Genomic DNA, 24,892 nt, shown 5'->3' on the forward strand with positions numbered 1-24,892 from the left:
TTTCTCTCTCTCCCTCTCCTTGCCCTAATTTTTATTTTCCTGGCAGCTGGCGGGAGGAAGGGAGCTGGCAAGGTGATGCTTTTTTGGGAAGAGGAGAACTGCTGGTGAAAGAAGCATTCACCACGCCGGGAGCCTGGGAAAACCGAGAGCTGGGGGGCCGGTGGGAGGGCGGGAGCCTGATCCCTGACCACCGTGCCGAGGGTGACCACCGTGCCGAGGCTCGTGGCCGTGCCGAGGCTCATGGCCGCGCCGAGGATGGCTGAGCGGAGGCCGGCGGCAGGTGGAGGGGCGCCGGCGGGATGCACCAGAAAGCCAATGACATCATGTTGTGGGTTGTTGGTTTTTTTTTTTTTTTTTTTTTTCCAGGATGAAATGTAATTTGCAGACGATTTCCTTGGCCGCCCGCAAGTGCTGGGGCTCCGCGGCGAGGAGCAGGACGGGTCCCCCCAGGACACACAGGCACCCACCGAGGGAGCACAGGGCTGGGCCGGGGCTTTATTTTTTCCCACTTTATGGGTCAGAAAAACTACGTTTTCATTCCTAACCCACCGGTGCTGTGCAAGGGGCTCCCCAACACAGAGAGAGCAGGTCTGGCTGGCAGCTGAGCAGACCACAGCCCGGCACAGCCGGCGCCAGCGCCCCGTCGGGGACCCCCCATCCCCATGGCAGGGCAGGATCTGTCCCCGGCCGCCCAACCCGGGATGGCTCCTTTCGCCTCTTCCCTCTTAATTTTGTTTAGAAACTTGTCAGGTTGGTACATAAAGGAGGTGGAAAGATCAATCCCGGCTTTTCATCAGTGTGGGAAAAAGTATTTCACTAATCCATATTTATTGGTGTAAGGAGAGGGGGGGGAGGAGGGTGAGAGACCCTAATGGTCAGGAGCAAAGGACAGAAGGGACAGTTTAAGGCTGCCCTTTTCGGAGAGGTCACATGTCACCAAAATCTTTCGGTTGTCTCGGGATTGGTTACATTCTGTTCTCTTTTTTTTCTATTGAGGTTGCCAAGCAACTGGCTAAGACCAGCCAAGATATTTTCTTTATTACAAGTGGAGCAGAAAGCAGCAAGGAGGAGAGAGATAAAAAAAAAAAAAAAAAAAAAAAAAGGGGGAGAGAAGAGAAGAAGTTTAGACAATTAACATTTATAGGATCACATAACTTCATTAACTCGGCCGAGATTTGGGAAAGAAACTTCAAAAAAAAAAAAAAAAAAAGGAAAAAGGCAGAATTAAAGCGAGTTAAAAGGCTGGCAGGTCCGGGGCTAAAACAATGCCGGAGCACCCGGGAGTGCGACGGGGGCTTCCCTCCGATGGTTCCCGCTTCCCAAAGAGCCGGCCGGTCCCAGGCGATGGCTGCAGCCCAGCACAAGGGCCTTCAGCTGCTGCTGCTGCTCTTTTTTTTTTTTTTTTTTTTAATGCCGGCTTTCTTTTGATTTTCACATTCCTAGGAAGTGGGTTTATTGCTTGTAGTGCTGGCAGGGAGGCGTGGGGAGGCAGGGGAGCCCTTCCGAGGGAGGTGCGTGGCCGTGGCAGGAGCTGGGCATCCCCCTTGGTCATGGCATGGGGCAGGGGCCGGGGGACGTGGCTGTCCCCAGGCCCTGGGACACCTTTGTACCTCTGCAGGGTGGGCAAAACCTCCCAGGGCCGGGGATGAGCCTCTGTGGGCGAGCAGCCCCCAGCTGCCGATCCTGGCCCCCTTGGTCCCCGCTCAGGGCTCAGGCCTAACCCCAGCCTTGGGCTGTCCCCTGCCCCAGGCCTCGGACATTGCTGGGGGTTGGGGACAGGGACTGGGGTCACCCCGCAGCTCCGAGCATCCTTGGGGCTGCAGGAGTTTCTCTCCCAGCACCAACCGATCCCCCTCCCCACGGGGTCAGACTCTAGGCTAGGACACGGGGGGGGGGGGGGGGGGGGGGGAGGCGAGGAAGGGCAAGGACCCCCCCCGGTGACCCTGCCCAGGTCCCACTCCCACACATCCCCCCAGCCCCCCGAGGTTCTGCCCAGGGACCCCAGGGGCACCCGGGGCGGTGGCAGGCAGCGATGGGGTGAAGGCGGGGGCCAGCCCCATGCTCTTCCCCGAGGCTGCGGGGACCCCCGGCAGGTCGGGGCTGGGGGGGGCGGGTGGTCCCCGGGCGGGGAGAGGCAGGCGATGCCCCCGCTCCCCCGGCCGCAGCTGCCGGCCTGGCAAGTCGGTAATATTCATTAGGGGAAAACAATGAGCATTATTTATCCCCAGCACTTTCCCTGCCGTGGGGGGCCGGGGTGGGGTGCAGGTGACCCCACACCCCACGGGGGACCCCGGCAGTGCCACCCCCGCGGCAGCAGGACCGGGGGGTTCCCCAAGGGAGACCGGGCGGGGGGGGGGGTGAGAGGGGACCCCAGCCCCAATCCTACCCGGTGGCTCTGGGGGGGCGGGAGACACACAGACGACACCCCCACAACGCCGAGTGGGGCCAGTCGCGGGGCCGGACGCCGGGACCCCGAGCCAGGGCGCACCCCGGGCCCCCGAGCACCGGGCCCGGGAGGGCGCGGGGGCTCCGGGCCGGGCCGGGCCGGGCCGGGCCGGGGGCTGGGGTTTGGGAGCTGTGTCTTTAAGAGATGGCTGGCTCCAGGTTGCAGCTGCTGTTTCTGTGCTATAGAGACAGTGGAGATTCATTACTCCTAAAACACAATGGGCATTTATCACCCCGTGGTGTTATTCAAATCCAGTACCAATTGAAGGTCATCCCCATTCTTTTCTCGCCGGCTCTGCAACACATTTATTGTTGTGCCGTTCAACTAAAAGCCCTGCCCGGCCCCGGCGCAGCCCGCAGAGCCCCGGTGTGCGCATCCCTCCCGGGCGGATTTGGGACCCTCCCGGGTGGATACGGCGTGGAGGAAGAAGGGCAGAGCCGGGGCGGCTCGGCTGGGCTCGGGGCCGGCGGCAGGTGCAGCGGTAACCCCGCCGCCGTGCCCCGCCGAGCCGCGGGGGCCGCCCGCTCCGCCCCCGCGGGACGCACTTTCCGCGCCCCGTGGAAACTCGGAGCCCCGCGGGCCGCCGGGGCGGAGGGCGGCTCGGGCAGCCGGGGGTCCGCCGCTCGCCCGTCCTCAGCCCTCCCCCGGGGCGACCTGCCCGGCCCCGCCGCGGAGCGGCCACGGCCACCGGCACCGGCACCGGCGGGGAGAAGCGCCGGCAGCGGGCCGGGATTTTCCCCGGCTGGAGAGGGGGGATTTGTTCCCAACTTCGTGGGAGCCGGTCGGTGAGAAAGGGCTGGGGGAGAAGCCTGGATTTTTCCTCTTTTGCTTTTATTTTTACTACTATTATTAATAATTTTTTTTTCCCCCCAGTTGGGCATTTATAAATTTCGGCGATTTTTCAAAGTGCCCGAATTTTGCGGGCGATCCGCTTGGAATTGGTTAATTCTCCGAGGCAGGAGCGGCGGCGGCGGCCGCAGCGCGGGGCCGGGGGTCTGTGCCCGCAGCCCCGCGGCATCACCCCCGCCGAGCCCCCGGGGCTGCCGGAGGCACCGAGCCCCGCCGGCGGCAGCCGGCCCCGGAGCACCGAGCCCCCGCTCCGCCGGGGCTGCTCCGCCGGGGCTGGATCGCTGGTTTTCGTTTTCTGGCTTTTTTCTTTTTTTCTTTTTTCTTTTTTTTTTTTTTTTTTTCGCTTGATCATGATTTATTTATTTTTTTTTTAATAAGGGCTGAATTTTATTATTTTTATTTTTTTCCGGAGGGGTAAGAAACGAGTTGATAAAATTAAACCCTTCGCCGTGCCATTAAACCGAAACCGGGATGCGAAGCGCCGCGGCTGCGCTAGAAACTTGTTGGGGCCGAAGAAGCGGCTCGGCAGGGCCGGGGAGCGGGGAGCGGGGAGCGGGGGGCGGCGGGCAGCCGGCTCGGTTGCCCGTGTGTCCTTGTTTTCCAGGCTCCAGCCGGATTCCCCTTGGAAGATCCCGTAAGCCCGGGACGGGAATCTCCGCTCCTGATTGTCCAAACGCAATTCTTGTGCGATGGAGCCGTACGAACCAAGAATTGTGTCTGGACATCTGTAGCAGAGATTTCAACTCCGCCGGCTGGGCTCCAGGAAGGTGCTTGGGGGCGGAGGAAGAGGAGCGGGACCTTCCCCGGGCTCGGGGCACGCCAAGGTAAAACCCTGCCCGGCTGCAGCCCCGGGGAAGCCTTTACCGAGGGTTTCAAGGAAAAACTGAACCGTCACCGCCGGCGGCTCCGCATCGCTCAGCGCTGCCGGGGGGTTCAGCCCTAATGCGTCAAATATCGGCCGGGTCCTCACCGGGACGGGCAGGGAGCGGGCAGGGATGGAAGGGCCGAGCCGGGGGCTCCGGCGCTTCGCCGGGGGGCGGCGGGGATGGAGCCGAGCGCGGCGAGGCGGGCAGCCCCGGCCCTGCGGCTCCATCCCGCTTTATCCTTCTGGGTTTGTTTTTTGGGGGGGTTGTTCGGCCTTTTTGTGTGGTTTGTTCGGGTTTGGGTTGGTGGTTTGTTTTTTTGTTGGTTTGGTTTTTTTTTTTTTTCAATTGCGTTTTAATTCCATTTAATTTATTTCGGCGTGCGCCCGGCCCTAGGGCTCAGCGGGGACCCCTCTGCACGGGGGCCGAGGTCCCCGCCGGCCGGGACACCCTTCTCCTCCTCCTCCTCCTCCTGCCGCAGCCCCCGGCCGCTCCGGCTCCGCTGGGTCTCCGCCGAGAACCGGGAACCATCCCCGCCGCTCGGGCAGCGGGCGGGCTCGGCGGAGAGCGGCCCGGCCCCGGGCTGCCCCCGGGCCGACGGGGTCCCAGGGCCGCGGCGGGGCTCGGAGGGGACGAGGCGGGAGCGGAGCCGAGGGCTGCGGTGGTCCCGCGCCCTCCCGGAGCAGCCCCCGCGAAGCCAGGGCCGGGAGGAAGGCTCCGAACAGAGAGGCTTTATGAACCCACAAGCCCGGCGACTCGGCCGGGGCTGCCAAGGAAACCCAGGAGGAGGAGGGAAGCATTACAAGACCCGAGCAAAATTTCACCAGGAGCCTATCTAGGACAAAGCTGGAGACAGAGAATGTTTTAAAAGTCTTTTATTTCAGAAACTTTGTTGTTGTTGTTACAGGATTTTCCTGTACCCCTCTTCTCCCCTCCCCTGGCTTCCCTCACCTTCCCATTTCTAGGGGTTTTTTTTAGCGATGATTGGCAGCTTTTACTACAGCAGGAGCGAAGCCATCTGGGTCTACCTGTGCTAGCAAGGGGAATAACACCTCCCAGGGAAGGAACTCATCCTATCGTGAGCAAACAGCTGGGGGGGATCAGAACAGACAAGCCCAGCCCAAGGCAAAAACGCAGTGTAGAGGCAGGGCAGGCAGCAGCGCTGAAGACGAACCTGCCTTTTCCCACTTGGGTTTAAGTCCGTTCTGAGCTGCACACCACACAGGTCGGTTGTTTTTCAGCCAGCCCTTCCCATCACCTGGAATCCCTGCTCCGCTCCCCCAGCCCAGCAAAGCTTACGGCCGAGAACTCAGGGCAGAGAAGAGCCTTTGGCCCGTCTGTGTCACTTACAAACGGCGCGAGCTGGACTCGAGTCGCTGCGGCTGGATTTGGAACAGGCTGAATATCGGTTCGTTACCAGCAGCGGGCTTGAAGTTAGGGTTTCTCAGACGCAGCAGCGCCGTAGTCTGTGGGTGCTTTTAGTTACGCAGGTTGTGGTGGAGAGACACGAGCGAGGAGTCGCCGGAGGAGTCAGACAGGGGGAATTACTCTTTGGCACTCCCTCCGCGTCAGACAGGGCGACCCTCTGCCAGGCGCAGGGCGGGACAGGCTCCTCGTACGGCGCTCCCGGGGTGCCAGGCCAGGCTGCTCGAGCAGGGGCTGGCAGCCTGCGCTGCTCACCGGGGACGGGGCGAGCGGTACGCCGTGCAGATCAGCTCGGGGCCGTGCACGGACTGAGCTTGCGGCACCGGCGAGCCCCCTGCCCCCGGAGAGCCGCTGCTCGGGCAGGAGCGCTGCCACCGGGGACCACCACCGAACGGCAGGTGAGCGGGGCAGGGGGGAGCGCAGGAAGGACGCTCCTGGTCGGACGCTCCTAGAAGCCAGTGGAGTTTCAGACCTGTTGGCGCCAACGCTGTCGTCGCCGGCCCCTGCCCTCCGCTCTCGCCGCGGCCTCCCGGCTGGCAGGCGGGCCAGTCCGTCCATCCGAGGAAACTTCTGGAAAGCGAACAGCACCCGTGCCCCAGCGGAGCCGCGCACACCCACTGCCGCTGCGCCCACAGGACTTCCTCAGGGCACGCAGTAAGAAGCCTCCCCCTCCCGCTGATGGAAAGGGTTAAAAGCCACGGACTTTCTTTCCCGGGTCTCCAGCCCTTCCCTGGCCAGGCTGCAGCAGTGCAGCTCCCCACCGGCACAGAACGGAACGCAGGCCCATCGATTCTGTCCATCACGGTGACAGAAAGTTAATTTGCTGCCCTTATCACTCGGTGCTGTCTCAGGCCGGGCACGGGTTTGTTTCCCCTCCAACCAAATGGTTATAAATTGACACTGTGCGTGGCCTAGTACTTCACCTTGCCTCAGCTCAGGTATGAAAGAGGCATAAGGCATCAGAAAAACAAACCCAAAAAAGCCTATTTCTCTCCTACTTCCCATAAATAAATACCACAGTGGAAAGTCACTACAGAGGGCTCTGAAGCTGTAATGTCCGCTGCCTCCCAGAAAAGCTAGTAAACCTTTTGTTTCCTTGCTTCATGTCCGCCCTTCCCATGGCTGGTGCACAGACTGTACCAACCCTAAATACTGTGCTGAAAGAATCCCAGTTCCCAGCACCGAGGCGGGGACACTCCATCCTTGCCCCAAAGCAGGCACAACTTCCCCAGAACGCCTCGTTGCCTGAAAAGACACGTCATCCCACTCGAGGTTCAGCACCCCTCTTCCTCCCGTCATGGAAAAACAAAGCCCCACATGCTGCAGGTGCTCTCTGCTCGTTAGGGTACCTGGAAGTGCAGGCAGGAGAGGCGAAATGAGGACCAAAAGATGGATGCTGTTGTGGTGGACAGCAGGCCGCGTGCTGGCAGGGCTTTATTTGGATGTCTAGTAACAAGCGAACGCGGTGGGAAGATGCAGAGTCTGGGCACAGACAGGTCAAGACTGTTTGGGTGGGTTTAGGGTTTTGTTTGGGTTTTTTTTGCCCAGGGGTTTGGATTTACATCCTCTCGTTTCTCCAGGAGTTCACCCGCCATGCAATGTCGAGATGAAAAGCACGTTATCCTGGTCCTGGAGTTTATAATCCAGCTCACCCTGCAGGCCGAGAAAAAAAAAAAGAAAAATGGTTTAAATGTCATTTCCAAATACTAGCTGCAAAGAGAAAGCAGCTCATAAAAAGATGGTGAGCGTTAGGGAGAGCAGAAGGGGACAGGCTCATGTTTTCATCCTAACGGAAGCAAAGGTGAGAGATCAGACGAGAAGCTGCCGTTCATGATGCCACACCACTTTCTGGGCCAGGGTGTTGACAGAACAGCTCATTGCCTGAGGCAAGAAAATAGTTGGGGGCTGTTTGTTGCCTGAGCGCAACAGTGGGCTGAAAAGGGAAGATTTTTACCAGTTGCCTGTTGGGGCAGAAACCTCCCCGGGGCTGCCCCCGCCTGCCGCGGCACCACCTTGGTCTGCCTGGGGCGGGGAAGCTGCCTGGTACCCGCGGAGCTGTCACCCCGCGCTGGGGAGACCTGCTGGCAGCCAGAGGTGCGAAGCCCGTTGCCAGAGGCCACGGAATACGGGTGATCTCTCTTCAGACACTGGCTGGCTGATGAGACTCAGCAGGTTAGAGAAAGGCTCCAGGCTTCTGAACAGCCACTGTACAATACAGGGAGAGAGATCCCAGCCTGCCCCTTCCCCCTCAAACACGAGATGCTTTGCTTGGGGCAAGAATCAGAAATAGCTTCTCTGAGAGCAACCACAGCACAGACAGAGCGGTATTTTCAACACAGAAAGTCAAACTGAAGGGGTACAGACCATTAGTTCCCAGTCTGCATCGTTGATGAGCACCAAAATTCCTGGCCTCCTGCAGAACAGAGAGAAATAATTAGGATCCAGGGCTGCTAAAAAGCTTCACAAACAGTTAAGAACAAGGGATGCTGAAGCACAGATCACAAGCCGCCTGCCTATAAAGCCAAAGAGAAAAAGGAATCCTAGCACGGAGGTGGAAACAGGTACGGTCTGTGCCCTTTCTAGATCAAATAAAAGGGAGGCAGGAGCAATCCCAAAGCTCATTTGAATCAAAATGCACCATTCCCGAGGATGCTCCGCGATGACTACATTTCCCTTCGATGTAGAAAAGCCAGGTAATTAAAACCCACGCACTACAGTCGAGTGCAGAGAGCTCGATGTGAAGGCAGGGAAAGCTATTGCAGTGCCCCTACCAAAGGCACTGAACACCCGGGATCCACTCCGAGCCCCTGATTACAGGCAAAGGGATTCCCCCTCTTTGATCTTCAGTGTCCTGCAATTGTCTCTCCTGTTACCAGGGGACCTGGCACACGCTTCAGCTCACAAAGATCCGTGACGAATGTTAAACACCCCCAGCGCCACCCTGCAGTCAGGGATGGCTTGCACAGCTCACTCTGCTCCATTTCCATTTCTCTTGGCTTTTTTTTATCCCCCCCCCCGCCCCCCCCCCCCACGAGGTTGGCCCCATTTCGACAATAAAAATACATTTCCCAGAAGAAATATTTGTTGGCATTTCTCCGAATGACTGCTTCAGTCCCAGTGATGTCAGCAGGGAACGGGCAGACCTGCTAAAACTCCTGGAATTGAGGATACGCGCGCTACGCTGCTCCAGGTGACAACGCAGAGGAAGTAACCGTGGCCCTGCTTCACACTTAAGGTTTAAAGATTTGGGGTGAGGGCTGCAAAAGATGTTCTCCGTGGAACAGGGTGAGGTGTAGTGTGGGACACCTCCCGTTATCACTTTAGCAAATCCCCTCTTTTCATGGTCATTAACTTGCTTCTTGCAACCAACAGGCAAAACGCATCCCAAACCGTGGGGATCAACAGAGAAACACGAGGAGGATTCGTAACAGCCGTACTTACACAGATTCCCCTTGCATAAATAATTCTGGCCGTTCTTTCAACAGATTCTGTTTGATCCACTTTAGCAGGTTTCTGATATCCCCTGAAAGGAGAAAAGACAGCAGTTTACAAACTTGCTGACAGCTCCTAGCTGATCCCAGAACAAGGTGATTGTTTATCCACAAAAGAGGATGGGCTCTATCTTTATCATACACAAAATAGATGAGGAACACGCAGGATGGACGGGGATAGCTGCAAACCTCCCGTCAGAGAAACCACCTAAGAGGACCATCCCTTACCAGCACCGGACAGCCCTGCCTCACGGGAGCGCAGAGCTCTGCCCCAGACCCCACCGTACGGCAGAAGAGGTTTCCCGAAGAAAACCCACCCCAGAAGGAAGGACTGCAGCTCACGCTGAAGCGCCAATCCAGCAGCAGACTGGCCGTGTTACGATTCCTTTAACGCATCCCAGATCCTGTGCGTTCCGTTACCACCCCACAAACTGATGTTTAACTCTCTGTGTGTTTCATTGGATTTACAAAGTCCAAACAAGCAAGCCTAAGAACCTGAACGGAGCACAGGCAGGCACTATCGGTACCAAACCCAGCAGGAACCCTCGGAGACGCGAGTTCCGGGGCACAAACGTGCACATAACCACACATTACGCACGCACGCAGGCACCGGCCACAGTAGCTGTATTTTGGACACTTGCAATATCCCTCGGCATCACACCTGCTGCCGTGGTGTGTTCCCCACGCCGTGCCTGCTCCCCCCTCTACACTTTGTGCTTATAGCTTCTTTATTAAAGCTCAGCCTTTATCTTTCCATTTCAGTAGGTGACAGGAAGGATTTGTCTTCATGTAAAAGGAGGAGGAGACACTGCTGGCGGGTTTTTATAGTATCAATTTTACTTTGTGAGGCAAAAACAATTTCTTTAGTGATAGCATCAGTTAATTTCCTATTGGAGAGGTGAGAAGCGACAGAGGGGGGGGGAATAATCCGTTACAGGGTTTAGAGAAGCTGACAAATTGCAATGTGGAGTTCTCCTGCATTTGCCTCTATATTTCACCGTCCCACAAACCACTTCATCATTCTGAATCCACAATCAGTTATTCTCCCGGGGCTCCTTTAAACAGCCCTTTGAAAGCCCCAAAAGAGTTTTGTTTGTTTTCGAGGCATGAGGAAGCTTTTTGAAGGCACAAATCCACCAGCGAGGGCTGGAGCCCCGCTCGCAGGGCGAGCAGAGGCAGTGCGATGGGTTTCCACGTCTGTCGCACGTGTGGCAAGCTCACCGCAGTCACAGGCAACCTTTCCACACACGCCTCTCTGAGCCAAAAGCAAACTCTGCGTACGATTCCCCGTGCGTTTGCTTCACGACTAGCAAAAATAAATGTGTGTGGGGTGGCTCGACTCCGGCCTTGCCCTACCCCAGGATCTTACGGGATCGCGGCTGCTGCCCAGAGCAGAGCTGGGGTTCTTCCGAATAACGTCACCCCCATCACTTCTGTCACACCAGGGACGAACAGCCCTGGCGTAGGCAGGTGCACATCAACTAGGCGATGGGGACACGTCCATCTGCAGCAGATGGGGGCCTCTTTTCCCAGGGAAAGGGGGAGGGGGATGCTCTGAGATTCCCTCTGTTCCCCCCCCTGGTTTCCCAGGGCATCAGTGCCTCTGGACGACAGCCTGACCCCTCGCACACTGGTCCCACCGCAGGGCTGCCTGGAGCACGACAGGTATTGCTGCCTCTGAGCACTGATCAGGGCAAAAAGAGCTGCTTTGTGCCTTAAAACTGCCTGGTGAGCTGGATCACCTGCCCGGGGCCAACCCATGACTCCTTTGTAATGACATGTAGTTAAGAGCACAAAATAGACCATTTTCTGCTGCTTTCATGGCAACCTGCACCGGGGACGGCGAGCACCACTCAGAAGGAACATACATATATATATATATATATATATATATATATACACACACATCACGCCGGTGGCTCAGCCACCAGAACAAGAGTTAACTATATTCGCCTTCCCCTGAAAAATGCTGCTGCAACATAAAGCCCTCAGGATCCCACACCCAACCGGCTCCTGCTCTCCATCACCAAGAAATGAAAGCCGGAGAGGATGAAAGATGGAGAGGAGCCTTCAGGAGACGGAGGGGGGGCGCGAAGGGGACACCAGCCCCACCGCAGCAACGCCCGCGAGCTGTTTCATATTTATGCACTTGCGGCAGGGCACACAACAATGAACTGTGCCATATACCATTCTCCTTGCGTGGAATAAGCAGCCCTTTCCTCTGGGACCTTTCAGGAGAGATCATTTAAACAGAAACACGCTGCACCAGCTGGATAAAAGACAGCCACCTAGAAGCAGCCTGGACGAAGGGGCGAGAGGACTGATTTATTCGAGGCTGAGCTGGAAGACTCCCTCACCCCTATTCCTTCCATAATAAAGGTTATTTTCAGCCCCACCTGAGCCTACATTCATTTACTCCTCCCCAGAAGTCACGTACACACAAACTGAGGAATTTAGACAGTAGGAAAAAACCCCGATACCCCTGCGCACGCCTGGAGCTTCCCCGCTCCAAATGGCAAAGAAAATTAAGACCCCTTCTCCACAGCCAACCTTAAGAACTAATACTTTCAGCTGCTTTCTCAGCACTGAATTTGTTCCCCCACCTTCATGTCTCTACATTCTGTACACCCATATTACTAGAACAAATCAATTATAAAGGATGAAAAATGACCAGAGCCACACCAAAACCATCTCCCACAAGTAAGATATTGAAAAGGAACAAGATTACTTCCATTGCAAGTGGTCTGGGGAGAAGCCATCTTGCAGCTCAGTGCCTCGAACAGCAGCCTTGATCAACAGCTCAGGCCTCTGTCCGTTATCATGACGGAAATAATAAGAGGTGAATTACAGCACAACCGCTTATCTCTCATAGTTGACATACGTGGCGGTCCTAAGACGTTTTCTTTCTGATACTAAGCTACGGGTCTAACAGGTTTCCAGCTCCCTGGGCTGAGGATTTGCTATGCAAACAGCAGGTCCTCTACAAATGACGTATAAGGAAGGGAAAAAAAAAAATCTCAACCAGGCCAACCTCACCATATCCGCTGGCAACTTCAACCCTCACTACAACGCACCGATTTTACACTCGTGTGGGTTCTGACGCTGCCCCCCCCCGCCCGAACAGAGGCATCTCCCGTTTGCAGGAGCACGGCTGTACTACGTGTGCTGCCATGGGGCTGCAAAAGCCACTGTGCCTTTTGGGCCAGGAGTGAGGGTCTGGTGAGAGCCGAGACAACACGGCGTTTCGCTGCCACACCACCAACTCAAGTCCAGCCCATCCCCGTAATGATATATTTTTATCACTGCTGCACGGTCACAATGAAATCCTTTTGGTAGCCTACTCCATCTCATTCACAGCAAACAAATATCCACCCCCAAAAATCCATCTAATTATCGTTAACTGCCCTTGCCATTGGCAGCACCAGCAGAGAAGCAAGAGTGAAGCGGCCAAGGAAGCTAAAACATTCTCAAACTGCAACAGAGGGACTGAAGCACATGGTAGGAAATCCCTGTCTTATCTGTACACAGAGACAGCTTCTGTTGCCTGTGCTAACAGTACATCAAACCTCTCCAAATTCTCAGGAAAAATAATCTAAAGTTAATTAAAAAAAAGAAAAACCGACAAACGTTTGAGAAAACTGCTTAGTTCAAGTGCACAGATGGGAGCTCAAACCCACAATACATGCATAAACCAAATCACCCAGCGAAACACACAGCTCAGGAAAACGAAGTGTGTGCTTGCAGGGACACCAAGTCATTGGCTTGTCACGCAAGCAGACAGGATGCAAAAACTGCAGCGAGCGTGCACACAAAAACCCAACAGTGTCGGCTCGTTTTCAGCCCAGCTGCATCATAAACACTCCTGGTTGTGGCAGACAGAACTGCACAGCCTGCTCGGTCCTCTCGTGCATCCTCCGAGGCCTGATCCTCTGCATTACCCCAACTGTTCCTTGACGAAGAACCTGCTGAGCTCCCCCTGCAAGAGAAATGCACCCAAGACTCCATTTTAGCACAGCCTGGAGCGAGAGCCCAGGTTCATCTGCGCCCTCAAAAGCAGGGCTGAAATCCACAGACCTTTCCTAGCTCAATAAAACCTCCTGGGCCTGACAGATCCACCAGTGATAACTCAGCAAAGAGGACACTCGCTATGTACAGAGAGAAACCAGGTGCCTCGGATCAGGAACACCAAGCGGGGTGTTGCACTAGCAGGATCTCACACGGGGCTGATAAACGTGCAGAAACGCAGGATTTTGCACAACCGTAACACCGGTTGACAGGGACACGGAGCACTCAGCTCCCAGGTCGCTGGCAGATTCACACACACACGCGTGCCATGACCAGACACCTCCGTGTCCCCTGCCCTAAAACCCACATACAAACTCACACAAAGCACACAGTGCCTCGAAGGGCACCCAGAGGGTGTCATTACACCCACATCCTTGCCTCGGCTGCAGAACTGGGAGCTTATTTCAGGGAAATAGGGGAACCCTATAAAGGCCAAACCATGGAAAATTCCCTTCTGGTCTGTAATAAATAAGATATATGCAGCACTGGTCACTAAGGGGTCAGTGCTGCAAGAGCACGGCGCTTTCCCGGGCCGCCTTGCGGATACCTCCCTGTGGGGTACCATTTCTTTGACCCAGAATAAGATCATTTATCATACTGACCATGGCTGAGCTCCAATTTGCTGAGGTCACTAACTCTGGACGAGCACCGCTCCACCCACATTCTCAGCCACCGGCCTGTAACCATGACAAAGCCCCTTCCCTGCCGCTCCTCTGCCATTATTCCCCCTGCCTGCATGGAAATGTATGGAAAGACAATTTGTATGCCCCTTTCCCTGCTTAGGCAGCTTGTTTTTGAAATAGATGAACCAGCTCCCAATACCTGCTGCCCCTCCAGGTGCACGGCTTCTCTCTGCTTTTGAATCTGATGGCCCTCCAGGAACCTGCTCTCTAAAAGAGCTTGTTACAAAACCTGACCTAAGGGATCCTCCAGACTCCTCCAGCCTCCCATCTGATATGCAAATCATTCGCTGAAGCAGATGACGGTGTGTCATAAACTGCAGAAGAAGACCTGGAATAGCCGATAAAAGTGGAGTCACAGGCAAATGGGTTCAGTACCACGCAGAGTGAGCAGCAAGGCAAAATTCTGCAGCAAGAGCAAAATCCATTTTCTCTGACAAGTGCACAAGCCAGTCCTGACACGCACTGGAGTGGGCAGTGATTTAAGTACCAGGGAAAAAAATTAGGGGATAACTGCAGCCAGGCATAAGACAATCCCAGTCGTTGCTCTCATCTGTTCTTGTCTGCTGCAAATGAACACCAAGGTCTTGGCTTTTGTAATTTTTAATTGCGCTGAGACAACTTTTTCTCACTCCTCAGCTAAAAGAGCAATGCTCTTCTCTATTTTCTTGTGTCCTTAAAATGGGAAGGGATCACAGGGGTCTTTCATAGCCCTCCCGTTAGCAGTGAAAACTCAGATCCCAGCCACCACCCACCAATTCTCAGCCTTGAGATTTTAATCACAAAGCTCATGAACTGGAGAGGAGCTGCTTGGGATCTTCCACTCCTCGCAGGTTGCTGGTAGAAGAACGCAAGTTCAAGGGATCTCCAATCCCAGTCGCTAGCCAGCAGCAAGCCTCCAGATCCATCAGCTCCCGTGACAGAAAAAGCAGCTCCGAGCCGATTCTCAGGGTAAACCTAATCCCTACTCATTTCCAAAGTCAGAGCATCTAATCCCGTAACACCCAACGCTATTGTCACTTCAGGCTCCCAAATAAATGCCAGTGCACCAAACTGTCTCTTTTAATTAGGATCACAGATCACTAGTGCTGGCCCAGGGTCTTGCCTCTCGTTCAAAATTGTGAAAGGAAGGAACCAAGAGAGCCTCAAAGACTGTCACACTGGCAGGGAAGTGCCAGACTGGGAATCGCAGACATTCAAAATAACATCTCATTAACAGGTCCCGCGATTTTATCCCTCTGTCAGTGCAGAATTATTCTCAACAAAAGACCACCCCGAGCTTTGCCCGCTCTGATTTTAAGATGCTTGAGCAATGTAGACCTGCTACCAAACCCCAAGGAGACTGTGCCATGGTCTAATAGTTTCTGCAGTCAGGAATCTTCTGCTAATGCACCAAACTCCCATTTCTTCGTTCCTCCCTATCAATCTATGCTAGATGATATTGCGTCACCCTGGCTATAATCTGTCCTTCCCAGTGATAAAGGAGATATCCCACCTCATCACTTTTCCATTCATTTATCCTGCTTAACCTTGAATGTCGCTGGTTAATTTTTTTTAAGCTGCTCAGGAAGACAATTCAGAGAATGCATTACTAACCGCGGGCGTAAAGCTTAGCTGAAACTGAAAATTTCCCCTCTCTGCCATTTTCCCAGCTTCTGCAGGCACACAGAGGGTTAAAAAGGAAAACCTGACCACTATTACAAGAGACTACACAGAGCTGATGAGACCCCAGGCCACAAAGGAAGGTGGCTGCTCCTGCCAGCGTGCAGAGGGATTCCCCGGGAGGCTGGCACTGCCCTACACGCAGCCAGCCTGGCCGAGGGAATCCCCTGGGCTGGGCTCTCCCTGGCACTGCCAGCTGGATCAGAAAGCGCCTTGAAGTCAACTCCTTGCCCCCCTCCCAGCCTGGCTGGTGGCTGGTGTCCCCTCCGGCTGCTGGATGAGTCAGTGGCTCAGCTCAGCTCAGGAACTGCCATGATTTTATTCCTCTAAATACAGAAATCGTGCAGAGTCCCGTCCTCGCCTCTCAATTTCGGGCTCAGATCTGCTTTGCTATTATTAGACTTTCATACACAGCAAGCACCATTAAACCGATTCCTGTCCACCGAACCCAGCCACCCCCACAGATACTCCAAGCCCCTCAGTCTTACTTGAAAGGGGAAAAGAAAGGGCCAGTGAGATGATCAGGGTGGAGGAGAAGGGGGGGTAAGATTTACAAGTGAATGGAGGTAAGAATGGAGCAGTTTGTGGGATAAAGGGGCTGCAGAGGGAGCTTTACAGATGTGCAGAGGGACGGCGGCTCATTGTTTAATTAAGCAGAAAGTGGCTCTTTTGAAAAGCAATTTTGCACAGGAGCTCTGAGCTCAGCAAACAACTCCTGCGAGTGAGGGCAGGAGGAGAAAGGAACAGCTGGCCCGGAGCCGTGTGAACCGCATGCTAAGCGGTTTAAAGGGCCCGGATCCTCCTCCCCAGCCCTGCTCCGCTGCCACCCTCTGAACAGCGCTGTCAGCACAGCAAATCCCACCGAGAGAAAAGAGAGCGCGGAGCGGGGGGGGGGCTGGCGCAGAAAGGTTATCCTGCTAGGTGTCCGCGCTGCAATACAGCGGCTGGGAAGGAGGGTGGAACAGCCAAGGCTTTGTTAGCCCAGGGATTTGGTCACACACAAGAGCTGGTTTCTCCGTGCCTGGGAAGCTCCTTCCACAATGAGTTGGGATGAGCTGATCCAGTAAGGCGGCTCCACGGCCTCCCGGGACTGCTCCTGCGAGGAGGACGAGCGTTTCGTTTCCCGGTTCCCTCCAAAGGACTCGTTCCTTGCGCAGAAGCGACGCGTGGCCTCGCTGGGACGGCGACCCCGGAGCTGGGAACGCGGGCGCTGAGCCCCCGCACCAGGGCTGCCGGCGTGGCCGGGACCACCGGGTCGCAGCGGCCCGGCAGCATCCCACCGGGCTCCCGGCGCTGCAAACGTGGCTGCTCGCTCCGATGGCTGGGAAGGGCAGCCAGGACCCAGGGCCAAGCTGGGCCACCCTGAGGTCCCACCCTGCGTCACCCACTGCGTCCCCTGGCCTTGCCGGCCAACAGAGAGTCACCTGCCTAAGCCAGAGGCACAGGCAGGGGAGTAACGGGAGTCCTTGAAGACCTGCGAGTGCCACACACTGTGGCTAAAAAGATTTGATTGCATGAAGTTCCGCAGAGCTATGGGGTTTTGGTTTTTTTTTTATCATTCTTGTAATGAGCCTCTGCATTACCCAATATATTTTTTATTCTTTCTTTGGAGCAAGTATTAAAATGTTAGGAATAATAAACAGAGCAATAAAAGTATTCCAGAATATTAATACCTTAACTACGACGTACTACCCAGCAATAGCACCGGGCACTTACAGACAACTGATGCCAACCGCCACTCTTGGCTTCACACGTTGTTTAGGTGTAGCACCCCAGCCAACTCTGAACACATGCCATGCTGTATTTTTTAAGCCATTCTGCCTGTAACACAGGTCTGATCTCTGGAGATCCCCAAGCTCTTTCTCCAAGAAGATGAATGCTCCCAACTCCCCAGCAGTCCTCCATGCTGTGCAGAACAAGGCCCCTGGAAAGCAAAGCTCTCGAGGAGCAGACCATGCGCTTCTCTACGGAGATTTAACACAAGCAGCACTTGGCAGATTTATTTTAATTTTCCCTCTAAAAAAAAAAAATCTGATTAGCAACAGGCTTTTTCCCTGGGGTTTTGGTAAAGGGAAACCACAAACAATTACCAAAACACACTGATTAAAAATTTATCCTTCCAGACTTGTAAGTGCCAAAACACACAGCGAGTTCTTGATTACCCCAGAAGGTCCAAGTGTTCTCTGCTGAAACCGGTCAGTGCTGCTCCAAAAATGTAATGTCCCATCACTGAAACCACGGGAGAAGTTGGAATTTGAAGGCCTGCGACCGGCAGCTGAGCAGCCTGCAGCACAGCTACCAGAGACAAACAGCCCCAACCTCCGGATACAACACCCAGCAGAGAGCACAGCAGAGGGGGTTTGTAAACACTCCTCATCAGCACGACGCTGCCGAGCTAAACCTGGAATGACTACAAGGGTTAAACGACGCCAGTGACTTCCTACCCCTCCAACAGCATCCATGCAACTCGCATGGCCACAGACAAACCCACCACTGTGAGTCCCAGCGAGATGGAGGAAGGAGCTCCGGCATCACTTGCAGAGCAGTCATACAATGATCTATTTGATTACTGAAGCACTTGGTTAAATTACTGTGGCTTGTTTCAGGAGGAAGCTGCCAAATACATTTTCAGTTTTTAATTTAGGGTTTCTCTCTTTTATGCTCCATTGTCTCTAATAGCCTCTTAGATGCTTGAAAATAAAGTTGATTTCCCTGCCAATTTAATCCTCTCTCCATGTGACAAATATCGTTATTCGCCCAGCTGCTTTCTCCCACACACACTGTTTTTATGCAGAATAAGCCAACAGGGCATTAATGCCTTTAGATCCTCTAACAGCAGCATCAATGAGATCATCAAAATAGCCAGCAATTTGGGGCAAGATTCTTGTTTAACTTGAGGTCTTCTTCCCGCAACAGCTCTACAAGATTACGGAGTCCTGCACAAAGCGCGGCTCACATCAATCTGCCTGCCTCTGCAGACACATCACACCTCTTTCAGTTCCTGCTTGGCAGCAGCTTCAACAGGGAGGCCACGACAGCTCCACCTCGGAAATAAGGACCTGCTGTTTTACCGGCGTTACGATACAAAAAGCCCCTTGGATAATAAAATAGGTCCCGCCACACGGCTGTACCCCTCGCGGCTTGCTCTTGTCCCATTTGCAGCTTCCTTTCTCCTGCCTTTTCTAATCCCTCCAGGAACTCATCTCCAGGCGTCAGAAAAGGACAGAGAATCAAATCTTCTTGAAAAAGTTAAGTGGATCTGGAACCCACCTACTTTCCACCTCATGCCTGCTACCAGGAAAAAGGGAAATGACCACCTAAGAATTTGTTCAAACAACATTATTATCACTCAGGGAACATTGCCCTTGCCAACTATGGAGCACAGCTTGTTTTTTCCACATAAATATATGTAAGTATTTCTTCATATAATTTTCCACCTCCCCCCACCTCTGGGATATAGATAAAAATGCCTAAACAATTAAAATATAGCTGGGCCCAATGTCCCAGAGAGAAGCAGCTGCTCTGAAAAAAGGAGGACAAAGACAAAAATAACCTAGAAATAAAGGAAGAGTGGGTAAGAGAAGCCAAAATGGCCAAAAATAAGCTTGACAGCTAATGAAATCAGTTAAAATGGGGTTAGAAGTGCAGGTCTTCAAGCAGTGTTCATACTCGATGCAACAGGATGCACCGAGTAGAACTGAGCTGTTTTACTTCTTTAATCATTGTAATTCTGGTTGCATGAGGGCAGCAGGGAACATGTTACATGTATCTTTATTTACCCAGAGACAGGTGAATTAAACTTTCATAGCGTTAACGAGGAAAATAGATGGCATTAGGAGCAACATAAAATTGCAAGAATTGACCAAATTTCTTACTGGCATGTTTCTGATACGATTCTACTGATTCCTCACCACTACAACATAATTCTCATCTGGAAAGAGTACGAGCGGTGTCTCCAGCGATCCCTTACTGTCAGACACTAACCCCTCGTCTGCCTGCCCCATCCCCGTGCCGGCCTCACAGTTCAGTGTGTGCTCCTCGGCCGCTGCAGGCCACCACCCGCCCAAAAACGGAAACCTCCCTGTCCCTCGAGGCACATGAGGCTGCAAACCAGGGGAGCTGGCAGGGGCACCCGGTCCTTTCTGCCGCTCTTGTAACAGGGATGGCAGCATCTGAGAAACAAGGCAGCCTGAAAAGCTGAGAGCAATAACAAACATGGAATGACCTGCTGGAGATCAGGAGTTTGAACCCTAAGACTGGGACAGATCTTCAGGGAAAGATTCATCCCTGAGGATAAATCCAGCTCCTAGTGAAGTCTGTACAAGTCTTCCCAGCAACTTCAAGTGGAAATGGATCAGGCCACATACAACCGCTCTGCTGACAACCATCGGGCTAGAAGAGTCGTTCTTTGCTATTAAACCCCTCCTTCCCCTGGCAGAAGTAAACTTCCCATGTAATAACGCCTCCTCCTCGAGCACCTCATGATGGTTTGAACACCACCAAGGCAGTGGGTATCTGTGGGTACTTTAAATTTACAGAACACTGAAGAAAATGATGCTCTAGCCCCCAAGTTTATAAACCAACTAAATGCGTGTTTTGGCATTACTTTACCATCTCCCATTTAAGGATCTGAAGTGCTTTAACAGTGCTGGAATTTCATGCTGAACTCTGGTGTGATACATGAAAGTAGCACTGCTACTTCACTAGCAACAGGGGAAAGTTAAGCAACACGACCAAACTCGCAAAGCAAATCAGCACCAGGTCATTTTCCCGGATCCCTAGTCCCCATCCTTAACCACAAGGTAACACACCACTCCAGTGCTCCTGTTCTACTGGAATTACACGTACTTATGTCCAAGCATCAAAAGCGCTTCCAACCAACCTCTACTTCCAGGCCTGGCAAGGAGATTTCAGGCCTGAGCGTTCCCAGCACACAGATTATGGTATTAGCCATTCATGAGATATTAGTTGTCAACATTCCCTGATGCTTTGTATTACTCTGTTTATAATCCCACTCTCAAAAAGCACAAAGCACTGCTCTCTAGCTGGAAGAATTCAAAACATACCTGCGGTAAAATTACGTTGCAACTGAAGTACGCACACACGTAAGGAGAAACAAGAGAATTAGTACAGCACTTCCCAGTATTGATACTGCAAATCACACACTAGAGACTGTGACTGTTTATCACCGGGCCACCCAAGCCTTTAGCTTAGCAGCCCCTTAGTTTTTATTGCAGGGAAGGCTCCATGCAGGATGTCCAGCATCACGTTTCAGCATTAGCTTTGCCACTTTCAGCTGCACAGTTAATACAAACCGATTGCATATACTTGAAAATCAAATGAGTTGATAAAATACGTTCATGTTATACTGCTATACACACACCCACGTATCTATGCACTACATACACCCCCCTCCACATACACACACACACACATATATATATATATATGCCCCTTGGAAACCTCAGAACAGGCAAGGCAAAACAAGGGAAAGAGAAGGTTATTGGTGGTTTGAAGTATCAAGCAAGACAAATGTAGCCTTGATGGAAAAGTTCGAGGCCGTTGCCTATCCAGGAGGAGGGAGGCAAGTGTCTTAAGGAAGGACTCGATTCACTTAGAAGCCAGGGACGATGCTCAGACTATTTCTGCTTGGTATTTGCTTTGGAGGACTAACGATCGCCAAGCTGTCTGATCCACGGCATGTCTGAAAGTGCTTTTAAAATACATTGATTCTTGCTGCCAACTAACAAAACTGCTGTACAAACCAGCTTTGTTTCCTTTGTTGTCATTCCTTCAAGTAATCCAACAGGTTCTGATACTCACAAGGCTCTGGTTGACAGGGCAAAGTCACCTGATGCTTTTTGACACCATCGAACAAGAGTTCTGCACCACCTCTGAAATAAAAACAATGAAGCACTGAGATTTTGCTTTATTGTCAAAAGGAAGGCAGTACAAAAGAGGCGATTTACATAGATGCCACCACAGAGAAAACAAATGACACAGACTATATTTAGCACAGGATTCTCTTTGTCTTTTTTTTTTTTCCCTCTCACAAACCACAAGTCTGCAGGGGAAGTTGCCATCTCCCATCGCCAACACACACAGGAGGCTCCACCGCGGGCCAGAACCCCACGGTGCCAGGCATCGTCCCAACAGAGCAGGAAGATGGCTGCCATCCCAAACCGCCGTGCTAGCGGCACCGTTCAGGCCAAACAGCCCCGCAGGCACCGCTCCTCCCTCACACCTTCCCGCCAGAAGCCTCAAGGCGTTCCACAAAACGCCAAAAATCGTATGGAATAAACATTCCCCCTGTTTTCCACTTGTGAACAGAGGAGGAAGTGACTCACACGAGGCCACACGGCAAGGCAGCGGCAGAGCCGGCAGCCCTTCAGTCCTGGCAACCCTCCCTTGATGCACTCACTACAAAGCGTCCCCTCTGGGGAGGGACTGGACCGGGACAAGCAAGAAGAGCAAGTGACGATGATGACAAGTTAAAGGGAAAATAAATAACTACACAATCGTCCTCCACTGAACACCCCGAGGAGCATTCCTCTTCCGAACGTAGTAGGGGACTGGCTTCAGGTAACTACGTGGCGGCCTCTACAAGCTCAAGAGATCAAGCGTGAGCAAAACATGCAGAGGCTGGCAAGTACAGGAGCTGGTCCTCACACCTGAAAAAGATGGGATTTAAATTGGGGCCAGGTACCTAATCTCCTTAGGCTTTTAGAAAAAATAATTAACTTTTGTAATGGCAATTCACAAGCCTCAGCAAGCTCCTCACCTAAATTCCTTTTCTGGAAAAAACAATTGTGAAAATCTTGAGCTTTACGAACATAAATCAGTTTTCCTGATGCTGGGAGGGCGCAGGCCAAACTCAGAAGATTACATAAAACTTCATCGAGGAGCAGGGACATGGATAATAAACAGGAATGCTGCTTTAAGATACAGGACACAGCAGCAAATAGTGTGAGCTTTTGACTCCAGGCTCAACAGGATGGCCAAAGTTTTAACAATCAGGAAACTCTTAAAAAGCTCAACTCACTTGATGCTCAACTTGGGTAGAAAAATGACCAACCTGTTCTCAAAGGGCATATAACTGTGGCAAAACATTCTTCCAACTTAAATGTAGATTACTTTAGAAAAACTTTCTTCTGAAGTTACTTTCTGGAAACTTATCGGTGCCTCGCATCCCTTGGAAACCAACACAATAAAGAGAAGTATTTAAAATAAATAATCCCCACCTAAATATCAACACAGATACATCCAGACGTTACTAAGTTCCTTTAAATTCAATATCTAAAAATGCCACACTAGGTTTTCTTGGCTCTGCAATGGAGGAGCACAACAGAACCCTTGTTAAACCCTCGGCAGCATTACTTATATGCAGCAGCCCTCCTAAAGAGCACTCTGTTGGTGTTCTTCCACCAGCTCACAAAAAATAGTTATCTGAAAATTGAAGCAGCAATTATTAACATGAGCCGAGATTCATGCGAGAGAACAAGTCACAGCAATTATATGAAAAACATTTTTTTATGTAATGAAAACAAGGTCACGCTTTGTTACAGCGGGAAATGTAGATTGCAAGATAAGGTCCTTCTGTAAGGCGCTAGCTGTGGGGAACTCAGCTGTGAGCTGTACATAGAGAGCTCATTTATGCATTTCCAAGGGAAGCAAAAATGCATCTCACTCTTCTGGGAAAATTAGGAGAGTTACTGCAGCTGGAAGTGGGAAAGACTGAGGAAAGGATTTAAAGGGTTATGGCATTTCTGTGTTCGTGAAAGGGTGGGAAAAAGCAAATAAACAGTAGCCTTTTAGCTTCTGCTAAAAGGAGGCTTTAACAAAATGACACAAGTATTTCCACAAACATGCACAGACTTCCACTGCGAACGCTTTAACTTCCCAGCACCAGAGCGTGAGCAACGCCAGCAGCACAGCAACAAAGGCCTGAAACCCGAAGTGCTGCACAGCGAGAACCCGGCTATTTTACACTGAACTGAAACCACCGAAAAACAAAGAGAGCGCGCGAGTACACACACACACAGACACACACACACACACGTATGTACAGAGAAAAAAAGTCGAAAAACGAGTGGAAGGTTTTTATAAATAATTTTAATAATTTAAAAAAAAAAAAAAAAAAGGTTAAAAAGGGAGAAAGAAAAAGACTTGTACGAGCCGCTCACACAGAGGCGTAGGCGAGGCCCCGCCGGCGCCTCGGCGCGGAAGGGCAGGGCAGGGCGGCCGCAGCCCGGCCCCCGCACCGCGCTCCCCGGGCGGCACCGAGGGGGTTCGGGCCGCACCGCAGCGCTGCGGGAAACCGCCCCGGCGGTGCCCGGACCCTCCCGGCGCTTCCTGGCACCCCAGCCTGGCTCCCCGGAGGGGCCGCTCCCGCCATCCCGGGCCGCAGCCCCGAAGCCCCGGGACAGTGGCGGCACCCGGGCCCAGAGGAGCCCGTAGCGGCTCCCCAGGCCGCGCCCCTCAGCCGCTCCGCCTCAGGGCCGCCGCCGCCTCACCGAGGGGCCCAGCCCGGCCCTACCCTCCGCCCGGGTCCCCGGCCCCCGCTGCGGCCCCCAGGCCCCGCCGCCGCCGCCCGCGCTCACCCGAACTCCACCTGCAGCGACACGGGCGCCGCCATCTTGGCGGCGGCGGCGGGCGGGAGGGGAAGGCGCGCGCGGGCCGCGCCGGAAGTGCCGCGCCGGCTTCCGGCCGCGCCGCGTTGCCCGGCAACGGCGGGAAGGAGGGGCCGGCCCGGGCCCGGCGGCCGCGGCCTAGCGGGACCCCGCGGGGCTCCCCGGGCTCTGCGGGCCGGGCGCGGCGGCCCGGCCGAGGGAGAGCCCTCAGCGGAGCTTCCGCCGTGCCGGGGCCCGGCGGCCGGGCGTACGGCCTCCTCAGGGCTGCTGGAAGTGGGGCCCGTTCCTCCCGAGGCGTGCGCTAGGCCCTGACGCCAGGCCGTGTTATTTTAAAATACCTATTTCTGCATTAAGTGCACACCTCGCTGTACCCAGAGCCCTTTTTCACGTGTCGAGGATGCTTCAGCTGCGCGGCCGCCCTGCTGCCTCGCAGTTAATTTGAATTTTGAGTGGGGGAGCAGAAACAGGCACCGTGGAAGATGGGCTTCTGCGCGTCAGGGAGGGCGGCAGCGCAGCATCCCCTTCTGCTCGGGGCAGCCTCTCCCAGCAAGCACGTCCCGGCGGCACCGGGCACCGTCCAGCACCGCGTTAAACAACGCGGCTCACATCTGTCGCCTGTTTGTTTTTCTCCTCTCCTCCCCAGAGGGAGAAGCGTGTACATGGGCGGGAAGCAGCCATGGCGGTGACAGCTGGGCTGTGCAACGGCACAGGCTTTTCTCCCCCGCAATATGGAGCTGTACTGGGCAGTGCTGGTGGAAAAACTGCAGCCCCTTAACCCGCC

At 53.7% G+C, this 24,892-nt stretch overlaps 1 protein-coding gene across 1 annotated transcript; it reads right to left on the reverse strand.

Annotated features, from left to right (window-relative positions):
* Nucleotides 1-6,982: 6,982 nt before the first annotated feature.
* On the reverse strand, nucleotides 6,983-24,133 carry URM1 (ubiquitin related modifier 1). The gene is made up of 5 exons (XM_086475777.1): nucleotides 24,082-24,133; nucleotides 21,305-21,375; nucleotides 9,025-9,106; nucleotides 7,948-7,996; nucleotides 6,983-7,236 (listed from the first exon to the last, which is right to left on the reverse strand). Exons 1-5 carry the CDS (start codon nucleotides 24,114-24,116, stop codon nucleotides 7,168-7,170), a joined length of 306 nt encoding a protein of 101 aa, XP_086331903.1. The 5' UTR covers nucleotides 24,117-24,133; the 3' UTR covers nucleotides 6,983-7,167.
* Between the last annotated feature and the right edge of the window lie 759 nt (nucleotides 24,134-24,892).

This window comes from Leptosomus discolor, chromosome 19, assembly GCF_034619465.1.
Source record: "Leptosomus discolor isolate bLepDis1 chromosome 19, bLepDis1.hap2, whole genome shotgun sequence".
NCBI lineage: Eukaryota > Metazoa > Chordata > Aves > Leptosomiformes > Leptosomidae > Leptosomus > Leptosomus discolor.

What these genes read in the sequence shown, in the direction of transcription:
- URM1 (XM_086475777.1), bottom strand. Translation starts at nt 24,116, where the DNA reads ATGGCGGCGCCCGTGTCGCTGCAGGTGGAGTTCGG. An exon ending in GCCCTGTCAACCAGAGCCTT is followed by an intron (nt 9,107 to 21,304) that starts GTGAGTATCAGA and finishes TTCTCCTTTCAG; the next exon opens with GGGATATCAGAAACCTGCTA. An exon ending in TTTATGCAAGGGGAATCTGT is followed by an intron (nt 7,997 to 9,024) that starts GTAAGTACGGCT and finishes TCTGTTCTGCAG; the next exon opens with GAGGCCAGGAATTTTGGTGC.